General features: G+C 46.0%; 1 protein-coding gene across 1 annotated transcript in view; it reads right to left on the bottom strand.

The window, feature by feature from the left end:
* Positions 1–16773, bottom strand: part of LOC130117297 (roundabout homolog 1-like) — a 130440-nt gene that overhangs the window by 41881 nt on the left and 71786 nt on the right. The window contains exon 3 of the mRNA XM_056285506.1: positions 734–891. Within this exon, the coding sequence (XP_056141481.1) occupies positions 734–891 (158 nt within the window). The remainder of the gene's footprint in view (positions 1–733; positions 892–16773) is intronic.

Below are 16773 nucleotides of genomic sequence, written 5' to 3'. Positions count from 1 at the left end.
GTACATGTGGAGTCGCCAGCTGCTTCTTTTCACCTGACAGTGAGGAGTTTCACCAGGGGGACATAGCGCGTGGGAGGATCACGCTATCCCCCGTCCCCCCTCCCCCCCAAACAGGTGCCTCGACCGACCAGAGGAGGTGCTAGTGCAGCGACCAGGACACACCCATATCTGGCTTCCCACCCGCAGACACAGCCGATTGTGTCTGTAGGGATGCCCGACCAAGCCGGAGGTAACACGGGGATTCGAACCGGCGATCCCCGTGTTGGCAGGCAACGGAATAGACCACTATGGTACCTGGACACCTTTCCTGAGAATTTTTAATATCTTAATTTACACTTTAGATTTCTCTCTTCTGGATCACATCTCTTTTGTCTTTTCAGTGCTACGCTTACAACATTCAATTTTTTCCTCCCAAAAAGTGTTTTAGTGCGATGGTCTCAATTCAATATCATGTCAAGTGCTACCGGTTGGGGAAAGGATATTTTTATAGCCTATTTCATAACCTCCTCAACGTTAGTTTTGTATAGCTGTCTTTTGAATAAAAACCTTTGACGATGATGTCTGACCAGATATTTACTTGGTACTGTGTGAATTACAATGATAATAATTGTGTAACATCATAAGATATGAAGGATCCATTTTTACTACAAACTGGAAATGTGATTCTGAAAGGTTCAAGTTTTTCAAGTTGAAAATATATGTAGGGTGATTTAGCATGAGTGACAAATCTTACCGTGATGTGTTCATCCCTGTCATCTACGTTGGCACCGTCTTTCCTCCAGGAGATGGTGGGTTCAGGGTGCCCACGGGGTGGTTGACATTCCAGCACCGCCGGCTCACCGACCGCCACCATCACATCCACCGGGTTTTGCCTGAAGTCGTCTCGCAGAACTGTGAGACACAGAGTCAGTCATCCACAGAGCGACATGTTACGATATACGATGAGATGACAGCACAAGAAAACACCTGAAACCAAAATCCTACGCAGATTATTATTCACTGTGATTAACAAATGTAAAGTACATAACCATTAACCTTGTCGTTTCACTGAGGAGTTGTTTGGGTGTGCATAAGTCTTTCCATCACAATTTAATGATGAACTTCACGTTCAGTTGTTCCTGCTGTGGTGCGCCAACCTGGTCGGTCATACCTCCCCAAGTGCCTATACTAGATAACCTGCGGGAAACCCAACTGGCAGCAACAGACCGGTGCAAACAACCCACTTTCACAACCTCAAAGCATAGTAATCCCGTGTACGACACCGACAAACTACACAAATGATCCAAATGATCAAAAAGTGCCTTAGACGGCCACTGTAACACCTAACTCGTTCACCACCGGTGGTAATAGACTGAGAAATCAACTTGACCGAGACTGAACATTCTTTCGACTGGCAGACCGCAGAGAAAAATTCCCCATCCCTTCAGAAACAGAATAAAGAAAATAAAGGGTAACTACACTGCATTTATACAGCGCTTTTCTAGTCTACCAACCACTCAAAGTGCTTTACAGTGTATGACTCACATTCACCCATTCACACACACATTCATACACTGATGGTGGAGGCTGCCATGCAAGGCACCAACCTGCTCATTAGGAGCAGTTAGAGGGTTCAGTGTCTTGCTCAAGGGCACTTTGACACACTCTCCGGAGGAGCCGGGGATCAAACCAGCGAACTTCCGATTACTAGATGACCCGCTCTACCTCCTGAGCCACGCCGCCCCCAATGAATGAACAAAGTATGGCAGGGCTCACAGGATGGCTCCATGCTAAAGGCCAAATGGTTTATAAAGATTAACTATTCACTCTATTTGGTTTAACCCTCATCGTATGCTCTACACAGGAACACACTCGGCAAACATTTAGATTAGAATCATTTGTACTGTGCATGCGGGTAGCGTAGTGGTCTATTCCGTTGCCTACCAAAACGGGGATCCCGCTTCGACTCCCCATGTTGCCTCCGGCTTGGTCGAGCGTCCCTACAGACACAATTGGCCGTGTCTGTGGGTGGGAAGTCGGATGTGGGTATGTGTCCTGGTCGCTGCACTAGCGCCTCCACTGGTCGGTCGGGGCGCCTGTCTGGGGGGAGGTGGAACTGGGGGGAATAGCATGATCCTCCCACGCGCTACGTCCCCCTGGTGAAACTCCTCACTGTCTGGTGAAAAGAAGTGGCTGGTGACTCCGCATGTATCGGAGGAGGCATGTGGTAGTCTGCAGCCCTCCCCGGATCGGCAGAGGGGGTGGAGCAGCAACCGAGACAGCGTGGAAGAGTGGGGGAATTGGCCGGATATAATTAGGGAGGAACCCCCCCCCCCCCCGGCCAACACCACCAAAATCATTTGTACTGTCAGTAACACTGAGAACACTGAATATGTCTCTACTTCCTCCCTGGGACACGTCACGAAGACAAGACAGGTGTCCAACACCTGCTACATCTTATATCTTGTGCACAGTCTGCACCTTACTGAGGCATTGGCTGATGTGATGGTTAGCTTTACTACCATCAACATAAATGCTTCCGAAACAACTGGAAATTTACCATTTTAGCAGAGAACCGTGAGAAAACATGGACGCCAGTACCAAGAACGCCACCCATTCAACTCTGCTGAAAAGGGCCACAAAGCGGCACGAAATAGCAATTGAAGGACATTTGAAACTGCTGTAATAATGCAGTTTTGCTCACACAGATGGATTATCTGTTAAAAGGAACTGCGAGAGTGAAAGGTGTTGTGAGAAAGCGTCAGTTCGTCCCCTGGTCCAAAGCGCAACCTAATTCATGTTTGCAGAAGACAAGGTCTTAAAATGTGTCATGGACATAAACATTTCCATGGTTCTGTGGTAAGAGCCTGTTGCTTGAGGTCATGGAAAAATAATAAAGCTCACATTATGTCTGTTCATTTTGGTCGATCTTGTTAGTGAGGAAAAATAATAAAACACATTTTTTAATTTCACAAGCATTCAACTGACCAAGGGCAAAGTGGATTTCATCAAGCGCAGCCATGACACGCTACTGACATATCGTCTAACCCCGGGAATCATGGTCTATGAGTCAATTTTCACAAAAAATATGAATCGCATTTCGAGGCTACGGAAAAGCAGTTTGCCTCCAGGACCAAATCTGGACATTACAAATGGATTTCAGGCCCCGTGACCGCCATCGGAAATGAGCTGATTCAAATGTTACAGCGTGTTTAATTGGACTCGTGGTAAATGAGAAGTTTGTCTTCATGGGCCCATCACTACAGGGACCATTGTCTTTTCAGTACTTCGCCTTGCAGAAACTACTTCCCTTCACTTCCACTTGGTGTAAATGTACACGTATCAATGTAAAGTTCACCTTTATTGGAAAAAATGATGTCACCGTTGTGACCATTTTATGATTACATGTTTATGAATGGACCATGCCGCCTTAAAACTCATAGGTGACAGAACCTAAGCTCTGCCCACCCTTAGTAACCGTTGCTATCCTGGTAATTTTTACTGTCCTCCTTTGGTGGTGCAAACCACTTTGCCAGCTTTCACAAGTGCTGATTGATAATTTCTGCAGATCAGGAAAGTTTTCTCCAAGAAAGCCCCATCAAACTCTTCAGCATGCTATCGAAGGTTGCTTGCAAGATGGTGAAATATATACACACACTACACTACACAAACGACAGCAAAACTAAGAGAAAATCGAGGCAGTCATTCAACTCATCAAAGACGACACCAGTTGGGTGTCCAGGTGGCGTGGTGGTCTATTAGGTTGCCTACCAGCATGGTGATCGCCAGTTCGAATCCCCGTGTTACCTCCGGCTTGGTCGGGCGTCCCTACAGACACAACTGGCTGTGTCTGCGGGTGGGAAGCGGGCTGTTGGTATGTGTCCTGATCGCTGTGCTAGCGCCTCCTCTGGTCGATCGGAGTGCCTGTTCAGGGGGGAGGGGGAACTGGGGGGAATAGCGTGATCCTCCCACACGCTACATCTCCCCGGTAAAACGCCTCACTGTCAGGTGAAAAGAAGCGGCTGGCGACTCCACATGTATCGGAGGATGCATGTGATAGTCTGCAGCCCTCCCCGGATCGGCAGAGGGGGTGGAGCAGCGACGGCTCGGAAGAGTGGGGTAATTGGCCAAGTAACATTGGGGAGAAAAAGGGGCAAAAAAAAAAGAAGAAGAGACCAGTTGTCAGTTGAGTCAGTAGAAGATGGCATTATCAACTGGTCTCCTGCCGCAGGGTGAATTTAATAATTGCCTACTGTTAATGTGGAATTGAAAACTTAATTTCTGTCTTAGTACATATCTGCCTATGCCAGGACATGTGCTGGGGCTAATCCAGCCTTGGTTCAGCCCGCACTGATACAAACCTTAGTACAGTCCTGCAGCAGCACCACATTTTCCCGGTACCAAACACAGCAGGCTGTTTACTGTAGGATGTAGCTAGCTAGTCTAGCTGTCAAAATTAAAAATTAAGTTTCTCTTCACTTTTCTACAATATACATTGACTGCCTAGAGCTGACAGACCCCATGTGACGTGGTTGTCATCGTAATTAGCCGTCCACTTACACAACTTAGCGAATTCCTTTTTTGTTTTGGAAACATATAAAAAACAGGCCCCATCCACCTTGATGGAGAGCCCAGGTGCGGAGTTAACATGTTCCCTGGGCACATCGTTTTTCTCTGGAATTTCCCCCCCTTTTCCTCCCCAATTGCATCCGCACTACCACCTTACTCCTCCGAGCCATCCCGGTGTCTGCTCCACCCCCCTTTGCCGATCAGAGGTGGTGGTGGTGGCTGGGGGGGTGGGGGGGCTGCAGACTACCACATGTCCCTTCCGATACATGTGGAGTCACCAGCCGCCTCTTTTCACCTGACAGTGAGGAGTTTCACCAGGGGGACGTAGCGCGTGGGAGGATCACGCTATTCCCCCAGTTCCACCTCCCCTCCTGAACAGGTGTCCTAACCGACCAGAGCAGACGCTAGTGCAGCGACCAGGACACATACCCACATCCGGCTTCCCACCCACAGACACAGCCAATTGTGTCTGCAGGGATGCCCAACCAAGCCGGAGGTAACACAGGGATTCGAACCGGCGATCCCCGTGTTGGTAGGCAACGGACTGGACCGCCACACCACCTTTTTAACCATCTAAGATCTACTTTGCCCTTATTGACAAGTAGTCCTATATGTTGGTCACACAGTGCTCAGGAGAGTTGACCCAGGTCATGGTGACAGCTGCAGGTGCTCGACTGTGCTTGGAGCATCTTAACTGAGCTGAGCCTCAGTGGACAAACGAGTGTCACCTTAGTTGGTTCTGACCAAGACACATCTCTTTCAAAGAACTTGATAATCCCATTCCGCCACTAATAAAGAACATGCTTTTCATGCTTCTCTCATGAGTACTGCAATGTCACTGAGTACATCCTCCCAGTGCCAATAAACAGGCACCTCCCTTACATTCTAACCGGATTTATGAAATGACGAATATTGAGACTTGCTGCTGAGAAATTTCTGGCTGTGTTGATAGCTGACAGCGATGACGACAAAAGGCTGCACCACTAAGATACTTTATAGTGGCCACAGGCAGCTCATTCCTGTCGCTATTGCCAGCCCCCAACTCTTAACTAATTATAAGGAGCTGTGTTGTGCACAATGGTGACTCCAGATCCAGATACATCAGACTTATAAAATCACATTTTGATGGGCGCAGCAAATTGACTGGGATAATCTAAAAGCCTTTACACAGTGACATGGCCCAGTATAAAACTGGGAACGAGCGGATCAAGTAGGAATGTGGCAACACTGGGGGAACAGAGGAGACAGAGAGCATTAAACAACGAGGAGTGAGTGAGAAAAAAGAGGGGCTACAACATAAAGGAAAGCAAAGACACTCCCCTCATAGCTCCTCTCTTTCCATATCGCTTAGCGGACTCCTGCTGCCCAACGATAGGAACAAAGATTGCTAGGTTGGGCGCCTGGGCACGAGTGACTGCTGCTAAGCATTTCCAGTCTTAAAAAAACGGGGGGGGGGTTTAGAACCTGAACAGGCCAGGGGAGCTGAGCCAAGATGGAGTAAGCAGTACAGCAGAGCTCGGTGGAGCCGAGCTGGGGTGAACAGACAGGAAACAATGAGGAACCGGCATAATCACTCCCAGATGGCTGTAGCTCCTTTTACCCCTGGCTATGGAATTATACAGTATGTGCATAGCACAGGGGGAGTGGGTCAAAATGCCTGATGAGCACCGTGGATATGGGAGAACAAATTGGGATGACCCTCTAATTGGAAGCATTTTGGCCCCCACCTCTCTGTAGGGCTCGGCGCCGCTGCTTTGCCCCTCTCTGATCCCCGGAGCGGGATTTCAACTGGCTGACTGCAGTTGACCGACTACTGATGGGAAACAGCTGTCTCAAGACCCCCACCGCCACCACTCCGCCCTCCCTCCTTTTTACCATGTCACATGATAAAAGGCATTCCTCACGGGACACAAAGACATTACTGAGCTTAGACAGGGAAAAATTGGAGACCGTGACAACTCGCCGTGTACATCAGTGTGCTGATCGTCTAATTGACATTATCTGTTAATTCACATTGCATGTCATACACCGGGCTATGTCAGTCCACATCGGGTCACTACAGACCCGCTTTTGCTGCCGAGTTGGGTCCACCAAAATATCCCCATAAGTTCAGAAAGCCTGGAGAAGTGATTGCCTCTGAGGACTGCTTTCTTGATCCCATCAGGAAACGATCTCGTTCATTTATTTATCTATTAATTAATTTAATTTTGGTGGGAGAGGGGTGGAGTTGGATTAGGGTTGTAGCTCGAGTCTACTTATGGTTGGAACTAAAACTGAGCAAATGATCATGAGGGGTAAAGACGGGCTCAGGGGGGGTTAAGGAATTAATTTAAGTCACAATTTTTCAAACAAACAGTGCTCAGTGGGGTGTGTGTGTGTGCGTGTGTGTGTGTGTGTGTGTGTGTAAGCTGGCTAGTTTTAGCATACGATAGAATAATGCATCGTAAGCACACAACATCTAGAATATGCCAGGCTGGTGGAAAAACAGCTACTATTTGGTTTCTGAGGAAAATATTTGCTTACACTTGCAAACAGCCATTGTAAGTGAATATGCACGCATATCTTGTGTATATATACACAGAAACATTAGTATTCACAGTCACAAGCTGAAAAATGTGAAGACGGTCTCCTGTTTCGAACAAATACTTACTTTATCAATATTTGCATTACATCCTATCTTCTCCTCATTCATCAGCTCCTCACATCCGGCTCATGTGTAAACTAATCCTGAGGGTCTGCTTCCATTGAACACTGCTGCTGACACCACCGTCTTCAACCCCCCGACCCCCCCGGGGAAACAGGATCCATTAACAAGCTTTCATAGACATGGAGGGACGGCTCGATGACTGTGCCCCATTTTGTCAGGGGAATTTTACAGAGCCCAAACAAGGCTTCATTCATTCATTCATTCACTCATTCATTTGGTCTTTATTTACATGAGGAATAGCACAAAATAAACAGTGCATGACACACTAAGTTGATATATTTCACACAAGAGGTTAACATGTAAAAATGTTATTTTAAGGAATGATTCAGCGGGACATATATTTTAATGTCCAACTGGACAAAACTCCCACTTGAGAGAAAACACACCGGTCACATTATTGCCCCTTAACATGACTTTTACCTCCATCCTGGTCTTAGTCTAAGAGATTCTGGCTTAGCACAACATTTTATCAGTGTGGACGCAGATTTCGCCCCATCTCATCAATCCCTCTGAATTGTTGCTCAACGATAGGAGAAGCAATTTTTCCTAAGGAAAAAAAAAACAGCATTTACGTAACCCTATAATTTACAGGCCGTTAATTACTTCGTAATTGTGAAGAAATTGCTGAGAAATTATGTAAATAATTACGAAATAACAGTAAACTCAGTAAAATCAATATAATGACAAGTTATAGCAGTAGAATTACCGGGAAGTATTGGGTACTTATAGAATATAATTAAAGCAGAATTAAGAGGTTTGGTCGTAATTATATGGGAATTAATTGTTATAGGGAGTGGTATAGCCCACATACAGGGTAAGACAGGTGGGTTGTATCGTCACATCACTACGTAATTTCTTAGTAATTTCTTCACAATTACTACATAATTAACATCCTGTAAATTGCAGGGTTACCGAACTTTACACCGGTAACAACCTGCACCTAACAAAAGGAGCTGCTGTCATCCTAAAAGGAGATTTCCTCACACTAATCCGACAGTTAACTCTCCCTCACTTGTATAGTTTTGTTCCCTACAATGCAATCGTTGCATTTCACTGTTTGGTGCATCACACCGTTCTTACAGATTCGACAAATAGATCATCCTCTACTTCTCTTATTATCGTCTTGCTCACGCAGCCGTTCTTGTGTGACTTCCCCTCCTCGCCACATTTAGGCGACATCTTGCAGCGTCTGCATTAGCCCGTCCGAGTTCACAACGCTGTCTCTGTGGTTTACCCAATGTTGGACAGAAATCCTCTCACACTAAATTTGTAATATTGTAGGAAAGGGTCTCACAACAAAACTATTATCTTGTGGAATTGCAGTAAGATATTGTGCAACCCCCCCCCAAAAAAACATGTTGGTTTTATTTTAAACCCACAAATAGTTTGGAAAAAAAAGAAAGACAGATCTTGGACTGAACTCTGAATTGAAAAAGGTCTGTTAAAATTTGTTTTTAATTTGCACACAAATTTATGAAGCACTTGCAAACAAATTTGTCATAAGCACAGAGGCTTGCCGAGCACCAGCCCGACGGTACAGATGGTTTCCCTTAGAGGATATGTGCCTTCACCCCATTACTTTTGCAGCTTACTGCGGATCAAATCTGAACTTCTTTTCGAGTTTGAAGAATTCCCACCTTCATTTAAACGATGTAATTCCAACATTACATAACCGGCATTCGAAAAATCGACAGGCTACTCCTGCTGATTTTCTGTTATTGGTTATTTTATAGCAGCTTCGCCTATAAAAAAGTCAAATTTTACAGGAAACACGGAGCGGTTATGGAATATTGAGCCAGGGTGCTGAGATTTTTATGGTAAGAAATGTGTCCTGGATTTGTTCTGCGAGTTGTCTGAAAGATCTTGATCATTTTTTGAAGTCATATTTTCCTACAACACAATTTATTGTATATTTAAGCCCTCAACGAGCACCATTCATCCATTTGACATCACATCTTGTCATGGTTTAGAAACACATTCACGGTGCTTGGAGACACTTTTGCCTAACCATGCAGCCTTCTACAGTGATTGCACACATAATGCAGATAGTCCAGTTAGCCTTTCAGACCGAAGCTTTTTACCTCCAGCTCTCCACCTCCCTCCCTCCATTTGATCCCAGTAGCAGGGAATCTCACAGCCTTCTTCAAAGCAGCAGCCCTTGGCCTCGATGCCCTGGATTTGACTGTATCTGACTACCGAGTCCCCTGGAGTCTGAGTGAGAGCTTGAGAAACCCGCTGCAGCAGATCTCCATTAATCCCCCCCTCCCTACACCGGATAGCTGGGCCTAACAAGACCACATTCTAACCTCACAAGCAGAGGTGCAGAGGGATGCACGCGGTAGTCCTACATGACATCACAGCATGGTTTATCCATAGGTGCTTTTTATAACTGCAGCCAAAGCAACGAGAGCCTTGTAGCCTCGGTTTTGTCTCTGCAGTGATTTTGTCTTCTGGTGATTCCCGCTACAACTGGTGCTGATTTGGTCCAGTAGTCTTTTGATTTTCACAGCCTCCATCCACATCAAGGGACAAATTATCTAATATCAAAGCATAGCCTTGGTTTGAGAGAGCCGGGACACGACAGACAGACCGGCAGACTGACAGAGAGACAGGTAGATCGATATATATGTGTGTGTGTGTGTGTGTGTGTGTGTGTGTGTGTGTGTGTGTGTGTGTGTGTGTGTGTGTGTGTGTGTGTGTGTGTGTGTGTGTGTGTGTGTGTGTGTATATATGTATGTCCACAGGATGTTGCAATGAAACCTCCAATGTAGAAAAAAAAAGAAGAGCGGAACAATTCAGGAACAAAGATATATTTTATAGCTTTTTTTATTTTCATAACAGGTCTGTTCTGCCATTTAACAACTTTGGGCTATAATATATATATGTGTATATATATATATATATATATATATAGAGAGAGAGAGAGAGAGAGAGAGAGAGAGAGAGAGAGAGAGAGAGAGAGAGAGAGAGAGAGAGAGAGAGAGAGCGCTAGCTAGCTAGCTAGCTAGATACATCACTAGCTATATAAGCTCACATACATGTTGGCCCCTTGCAGAAAGGTCAGCCTTGCCCCTGTGAAAAAAGGCATTGGCTCTTTGAAAAATCTCCAACCTAACAGCAACGGAGGGCCCTCTGCTTAGTAGGGTCATTCCCCAAAACAGAGGGCCCAGTTTCAAATGCTGAGTGGCCATAGTGGTCAAAGTACCATCAAACAAGACACCTAAATCTCTGGCTGGCTTATACTGTTCTGATGCTGCACCCTAACTAGAAGAGGAAAGGAGAGTGTACTCCTCGAGGACTACCTCTCTGATATTGTTTGTACCATGCAATACAAAAGGTGTAGAAGTAGATAATGGTATACAGGTTATTGTTCCATTCTATTGTACACGGTAAAAAAAACATTATCGTAGTAGCAGGTTACACAACAGTAAGTGCTAGCTTCGTCGTTTTATGCTTCTTGGTGCCTCGCAAACATCCATTAAAGCTCACACAGATTGCAACTTTCTCTGTTTTGTCTGAAATACCCCAAAGCCCCGAGTCGAAAAATATAGTTGGATTTAAAAGAAAAACACAGGTATAAATATCATGCCTGCTCTAAACCTAAAAATACAGAACTCGTTCGGTCCCTGCAGAGACGATATCCTCGTCTTTTTCTCACAATCTCTCCCCTGACCTCTACCTCCCCCACCCTCCATACGTTACATCTATCTCTCCCTCTCCATCTCTTGTCTGGAGGCAGAACACTGCAGGAGATGCAGCTGCTGCGGTTATTCTGATGTCTGTACCTCTCAGGTGGACGGGCAGACAGACAGAAAGACTTATACACACACACACACACACACACACACACACACACACACACACACACACACACACACACACACACACACACACACACACACACACACACACACAGTATGGGTCGAGCAGTGGGCCCTCTACCCATAATTCAGTTCAGACTCAAGCAAATATCCAATATGTGAGCCGCGGAAAGGCAAATTCAATAAAATGAATGCCGTGTACATACAAATGAGGATACATGTATTAGTGCAACTTCCTAAATATGCCACCTGAGAATTCCGGCATACAGAGGAGTCGGGATGATATCACACACTGCCTCTATAGGCAAAAGAAATTCCATACAAATTTGTCCCTGTGGTGCCCTATTTGAATTTCATTTTCTGCAAAAGAAATATTCCTTGGAAAAAAAAAAGTCCCAAGGCAAAAATATATTTTTTCTTTTTTTCTTGCATGCAGGGCTATAAATCCCGCCTGTGTTTGGAGAGCCAATTAACACAGGGGCTCATTTACTGGGGCAAAACCCCGGGTTGTGTTATGTCTTGAACCAGCATGAACTCTTCAACATTTCCTTTCATATCCTCCTCTCTCCCGGTCTTTCTCACATTCTCGCTCAGGTTCAGATAACATACCCCAGTAGGATAACGCTAGACATTCATGGGAATAAATAGGAATTACTCATATCTCCTTAAAAACATCTTTCTTATGTCTGTAGGGGGCTACGCTATGCTACGTGGACGCCTGCCAGACATACAGCTTGGGGCCGGTTTGAAAAATATCAGTTTGAGAGTCCAAATGATGGTCAATATTTCAACGATATACACATGAACGATACACTTGATACTTCATTGTGACAGGCTCTTGTGTGTACTACAAACTGTGAATATTGTGGGAATAATAATAATAATAATGGATTACATTCATATAGCGCTTTGTCTAGACACCCAAAGCGCTTCAATGAATGTGTGTGTGTGTGTGTGTGTGTGTGTGTGTGTGTGTGTGTGTGTGTGTGTGTGTGTGTGTGTGTGTGTGTGTGTGTTAAAATGGCTATTCTTGATCTCTTCAGTTTTAGTGACATATGGTGGCCATAATAGTTAGTTTTCATACCATAAATCCTAGTTTCATTTGAAACAAACAGGATCCTGAACTCGCGAAAGCTCGGGTAGGCAACAGTTTTTGACGGTCGCGGATTTTGGTCTAACACCAGATGGTTTTCTGGCTGTGCACTATAGCAGCAGGAGTGCATTAAGAGCGGCAGCATGCATGTTTTGGAGAAAGAAGCCATGTCATCTGACACTGTAATATGGAGCAACACAGCAAGCCATAAACTTTTGATTAAACCCATTTAAACGTTGGCGGATGTTTAGCTTTGTATTTTAGCACCCATCCCTGGCTTCTCCACACTTGACATGCAAGTCCGGTGCGGGAAGATTGCGGCGCAAATTCACGTTTGCAGCGGCCTCACCCAGTGCGGGTTTGGGAAGATGGTGGCACGAATTCACATTTGCGGCAGCCTCACCCAGTACCGTCAATGCAGTGTCTTTGTCCACGCCTGCGTCTAAGTTTGTGTCTTTGTTTGATGGCTGAGGGAGCTGGCGCTGGATCAGCTGGGAGAGCTTGGTCTGCTGCGTCCTGTCGGCCCAGGGACCACGGCCCTGCTCGGAAGTGCACTCGAGAAGGTAACCCAGAGGGTAGTCTGACAGGACACGGAAGCGGGGCAGGCTAAGCTAACTGCTAGCCCTTGAAGACCGGCAGTTCCGATAACACCGAGAGCGGTCTGGCGGCGGCCTCGCCTGGTGTTGACTGTTTTTGGTGTCACCGTGTGGAGTGTGGGGGAGTGTATCGAAGGTGTCTGCCTGGGAGAGCTGGCGTTGGATCAGCTGAGGGAGCCTGCTCTGCTGCATCCGGTGGGCTCAAGGAGCTGAGCCCGGTGCCTGGAGCTGAACCCGAAGAGGAAACACCAAGGGCGGTCTGACAGGATGTGGAAGCGGGGCAGGCTAAGCTAACTGCTAGCCCATGAAGACCGGCAGTTCCGACAGTCATCCTGGCTGGTGTTCATTCTCTTGGATAGTGATTTTTTGATTTAGTTTGGATATATGTGTTAGTTTGGATATACATGTTCTTGTAGATCTTGTAGTTTTTGGACGTGTTTTTGTCTTTGTGTTTCACTGCCGTGGGTTGCAGGAAACGATATTCATTTAATTTCATGTATGCAGGTACATGAAATAAAATGACAAATAGTGTCCCCGATTCCTGAAGTTCCTCCTTCTTCTTTTTCCTCATCTTCTTTTTGTAGCCAACTTGATGCATTTCCTGTGCATGCACCGTTACATACGAATACTACGCAGGGATGGACCCACAATGGACCCATGAAAAATTGCATAGAGAGGCGCAAATTACAAAACTGTTACACATTCAATGGCTATTGCAACAAAAATGCCAGCAGGAAATGGAATCAAAGTCGACATGACATTTTATGTATAAAAATAATACGGATTACATCTTTAACCAGGGTAGATCTCTGTACCAGCTCGTAAGTTCTTGAAAGTCCTGACTTTCTAATCCTGTTGACGCACACTCAGAGCAGATCATTTCTCGTCGGGCAGATATTAAAGCCAGCTAAAAGCGTCGTGTAAAATCCACTTTAATCTCCTCCATTTTCCCCTCCGCATCACAGAATACATAAACTGAGAGAAAGAGATGTAGTGGATGAAAAGTAAAGTGGGCAGAGAGAGAGAGCGTGACAGGGTAAGATAAGAAGTGTCAGATGAATGAGAGAGCGAGAGAGCGAGAGAGAGAGAGAGAGAGAGAGAGAGAGAGAGAGAGAGAGAGAGAGAGAGAGAGAGAGATTTGGGAAAAAAATTGTAGCCAAATTAGGTTAAATGCTACTTGAACATTTCTAATAGGGTCAGGTAAACTATCGGTCACGCCAAAGTACATTAGGTGTACTTTCTGCTCACTGTCGTCTGAACCTCCTCGCACCGCATTGTCCTGCGCCGCAAACTTCAACCATCTGGAACCGAAGAACTCTAAAAGAAAACCATAAAAAAAAGTATTTTTAAACCCTATTTGGCCCATGTCAGATTGGCCGCGGAGCATGGAAAAAGAATCTGGAATAGATTACAGTAGCGCTCAGAATGAAATATAAGATGTGAATGATCAGAGTAGTAACAAGATTTAAAATGGATAGCGAGGGCTGGGGCAGAGCAAATGGTCCAGAGATGGAATAAAACAGATCATGGTGAAAGATCAAAGATGGAGCATTGCAATTCGGCACTGATATTTTCCCCATGACTCCTTCGATTTCAGCACACAACTAATATTCACTGGCGTCCATTGTGGAAATGAATTGGAAAAATGTACAGTATAGTATAATGCAAGGATTGCTGGCGAATATAGTGAAAGCGGCGGTGTGGCGATTAAGTTGTATGTAAATTGTACTAGGCGGCAGCGTCTCATGCGGTAGAGCAGGTCGTCCGGTAACTGGGAGGGTTGCTAGTTCCTCAGCTACTCTTGGCAAAAACGTTTAAGTGTCCCTGAGGCAAGACACCTAACCCCTAACTGCTCCTGATGAGCTGGTTTTCACCTCGCATGGTTGACACCGCCCACGATCGGGGTATGAGTGTGTGTTGGTAAATATGTGAGGCATTATGTGAGGAGGGCACGGCGGCCCAGTGGTTAGCACTGTTGCCTCACAGCAAGAAGGTCCTGGATTTGAACCCCACGCCCCCCCAGGTCCTTCCTGTGTGGAGTTTACATGTGCTCCCCGTGTCTGCGTGGGTTTCCTCTGGGTGCTCCAGTTTCCTCCCACCATCAAAAAGACATGCATGTTAGGGTTAATACTCCTGCCTGTGCCCCTGAGCAAAGCAATGGAAAGAAGAACTGGAGTTGGTCGCCAGGCGCTGCAGCTGGCCACTGCTCCTCAACAATAGGATGGGTTACATGCAGAGGACAAATTCATTGTAAGAACACAATTTTTTGTAAGGTACAATGACAAAATAAAGTGGTTTTCTTCTCAGAATATGAACTGTAGCGCGTTTCCTCAGCTACAGGTGAGAGAGAGAGAGTCAAGGAGAAACCTAGGCCTATACCTCTAGAAAGATATACGCACAAAAACACTATCCTTGACCACCTCTGATTGTTCCAAACAAGTGGAATTCCTGCCTTTGTGCAAGTGATGACAGGAGGGTGCACGAGCGACAACTGAAACCGCAGGGGGGGGGGGGTGACACTAATGAGGGAGAGAGGGAAGTACATGCCAAGGTGTATGACATTCAACCGTGGTGTTGAAAGCAGGAGGCTTGAAGGCACGCAGTCAACAGCTGACAGCAAGGTTTGTCGAACTCAAGGCAGCGTGACCTATATAGCAACCTCACTGCAAACAACTACCTGCCCAGAGGGACGCGGCCTCCTCTAGGAAGATGCCCCAGCTCTGAACCTGGCTCTCTGACACAGGTTTGCCTCATTAGCTCCAAATCCTGTTCCTGACTTGGGAAAATCACCAAATCCGATTTACCCAATCGAGCGAATGCGACTACGAATCAATTTGTGAGTGAAATCGCACAAAGGCTTCCAAACATTCCCGAGCTCGCCGCTTGCCCTTTCCCTCAGACGACTACGGCAGACACCCGACTGCTCGAGATGGCAAGAAGGGCTCGCCAGATGGAGGGGGGGAAAAGAGAGGCGAGTGGTACGAAACCAAACCCAGCTCTTATTTTTGGAATAACGGGGGGGGGGGGGGGGCTTTGGGCAGCGGAGATGTGGCCCATTCTGTCGGGGCTGCTAGTCCCTCCCAGTAAAGCAGATAAAAGCCACGCATACACTGCCCTTTCACCCTCTCATTAGTCTAATCCTGCACGAGAAGAGTAAATTGTCATGAATAAATCCACTTAGAGCCCGGCGAATGAAAGAGTCACACTTTGAGATGGTCGCATTACCATTTCAATGAGCGCGCCGCGCTGCAAAACGCCAGTGCTGTTTGACAGAGTAATTGGAGGCATTAACAAGAAGCTAAAATATAGTTAGAAGACAGGAAAGCGTGTGCGTGTGTGTGTGTACATACACACGTGTGCACAGATTAATTTATTTTGCATGGAGGAAGGAAGTCTAGCTTTTTCAACTAACAGCGGTCTCCTCTAGGCACGAGTGCAGCTTGAGGGATAGGTGGAATTTGTGCAGTAAAACAAAGGAATCGGGAATAAAGACGGCAGAGAGAACCTGAGACAAATGCATGCAAACACATGCGGCATGTACAGTTCTGGCCATGGAAAGCTTTGTTTGTGCAGCAAGACCTTATTGATGGTGGTACGAATATCTCCCTGGGCTCTGTTAAAATTCAGATCGCAAATAAGCATCTTGCATGAACTGTACACCCACAGATAAGTGAAGCAAACAGCAAGATATGTGCATATTTAAGATAGCGTATAATATATATATATTTTATTTTTTTGTGCACTCGGCGAGCTGGTCTTTGTCTAAGTTTCTCAATATGAGTACATTCACCCAACCTGGCCTGTGTTTGTGAAAAGAAGATAAAGTGGGCAGACACAGAAATAATGAAGAGGAAAAACCCATGAGAGGTGCTCGAGGAGAGGAGTGCACCAGGGTCACATAGAGAGGCAGCGGAGGGGGAGAACAGGGAGGTGGTGGTGGTGGTGGTTGGGGGATTGTAGCAAAGAGAGAAAGGAGAGAGAGAGAGAGAGAGAGTAAGCAGGATACGC

This window comes from Lampris incognitus, chromosome 8 (assembly GCF_029633865.1).
Source record: "Lampris incognitus isolate fLamInc1 chromosome 8, fLamInc1.hap2, whole genome shotgun sequence".
Classification (NCBI taxonomy): domain Eukaryota; kingdom Metazoa; phylum Chordata; class Actinopteri; order Lampriformes; family Lampridae; genus Lampris; species Lampris incognitus.
Note: the sequence above shows the minus strand (reverse complement) of the source record. Positions and strands in the feature narration are given on the sequence as shown.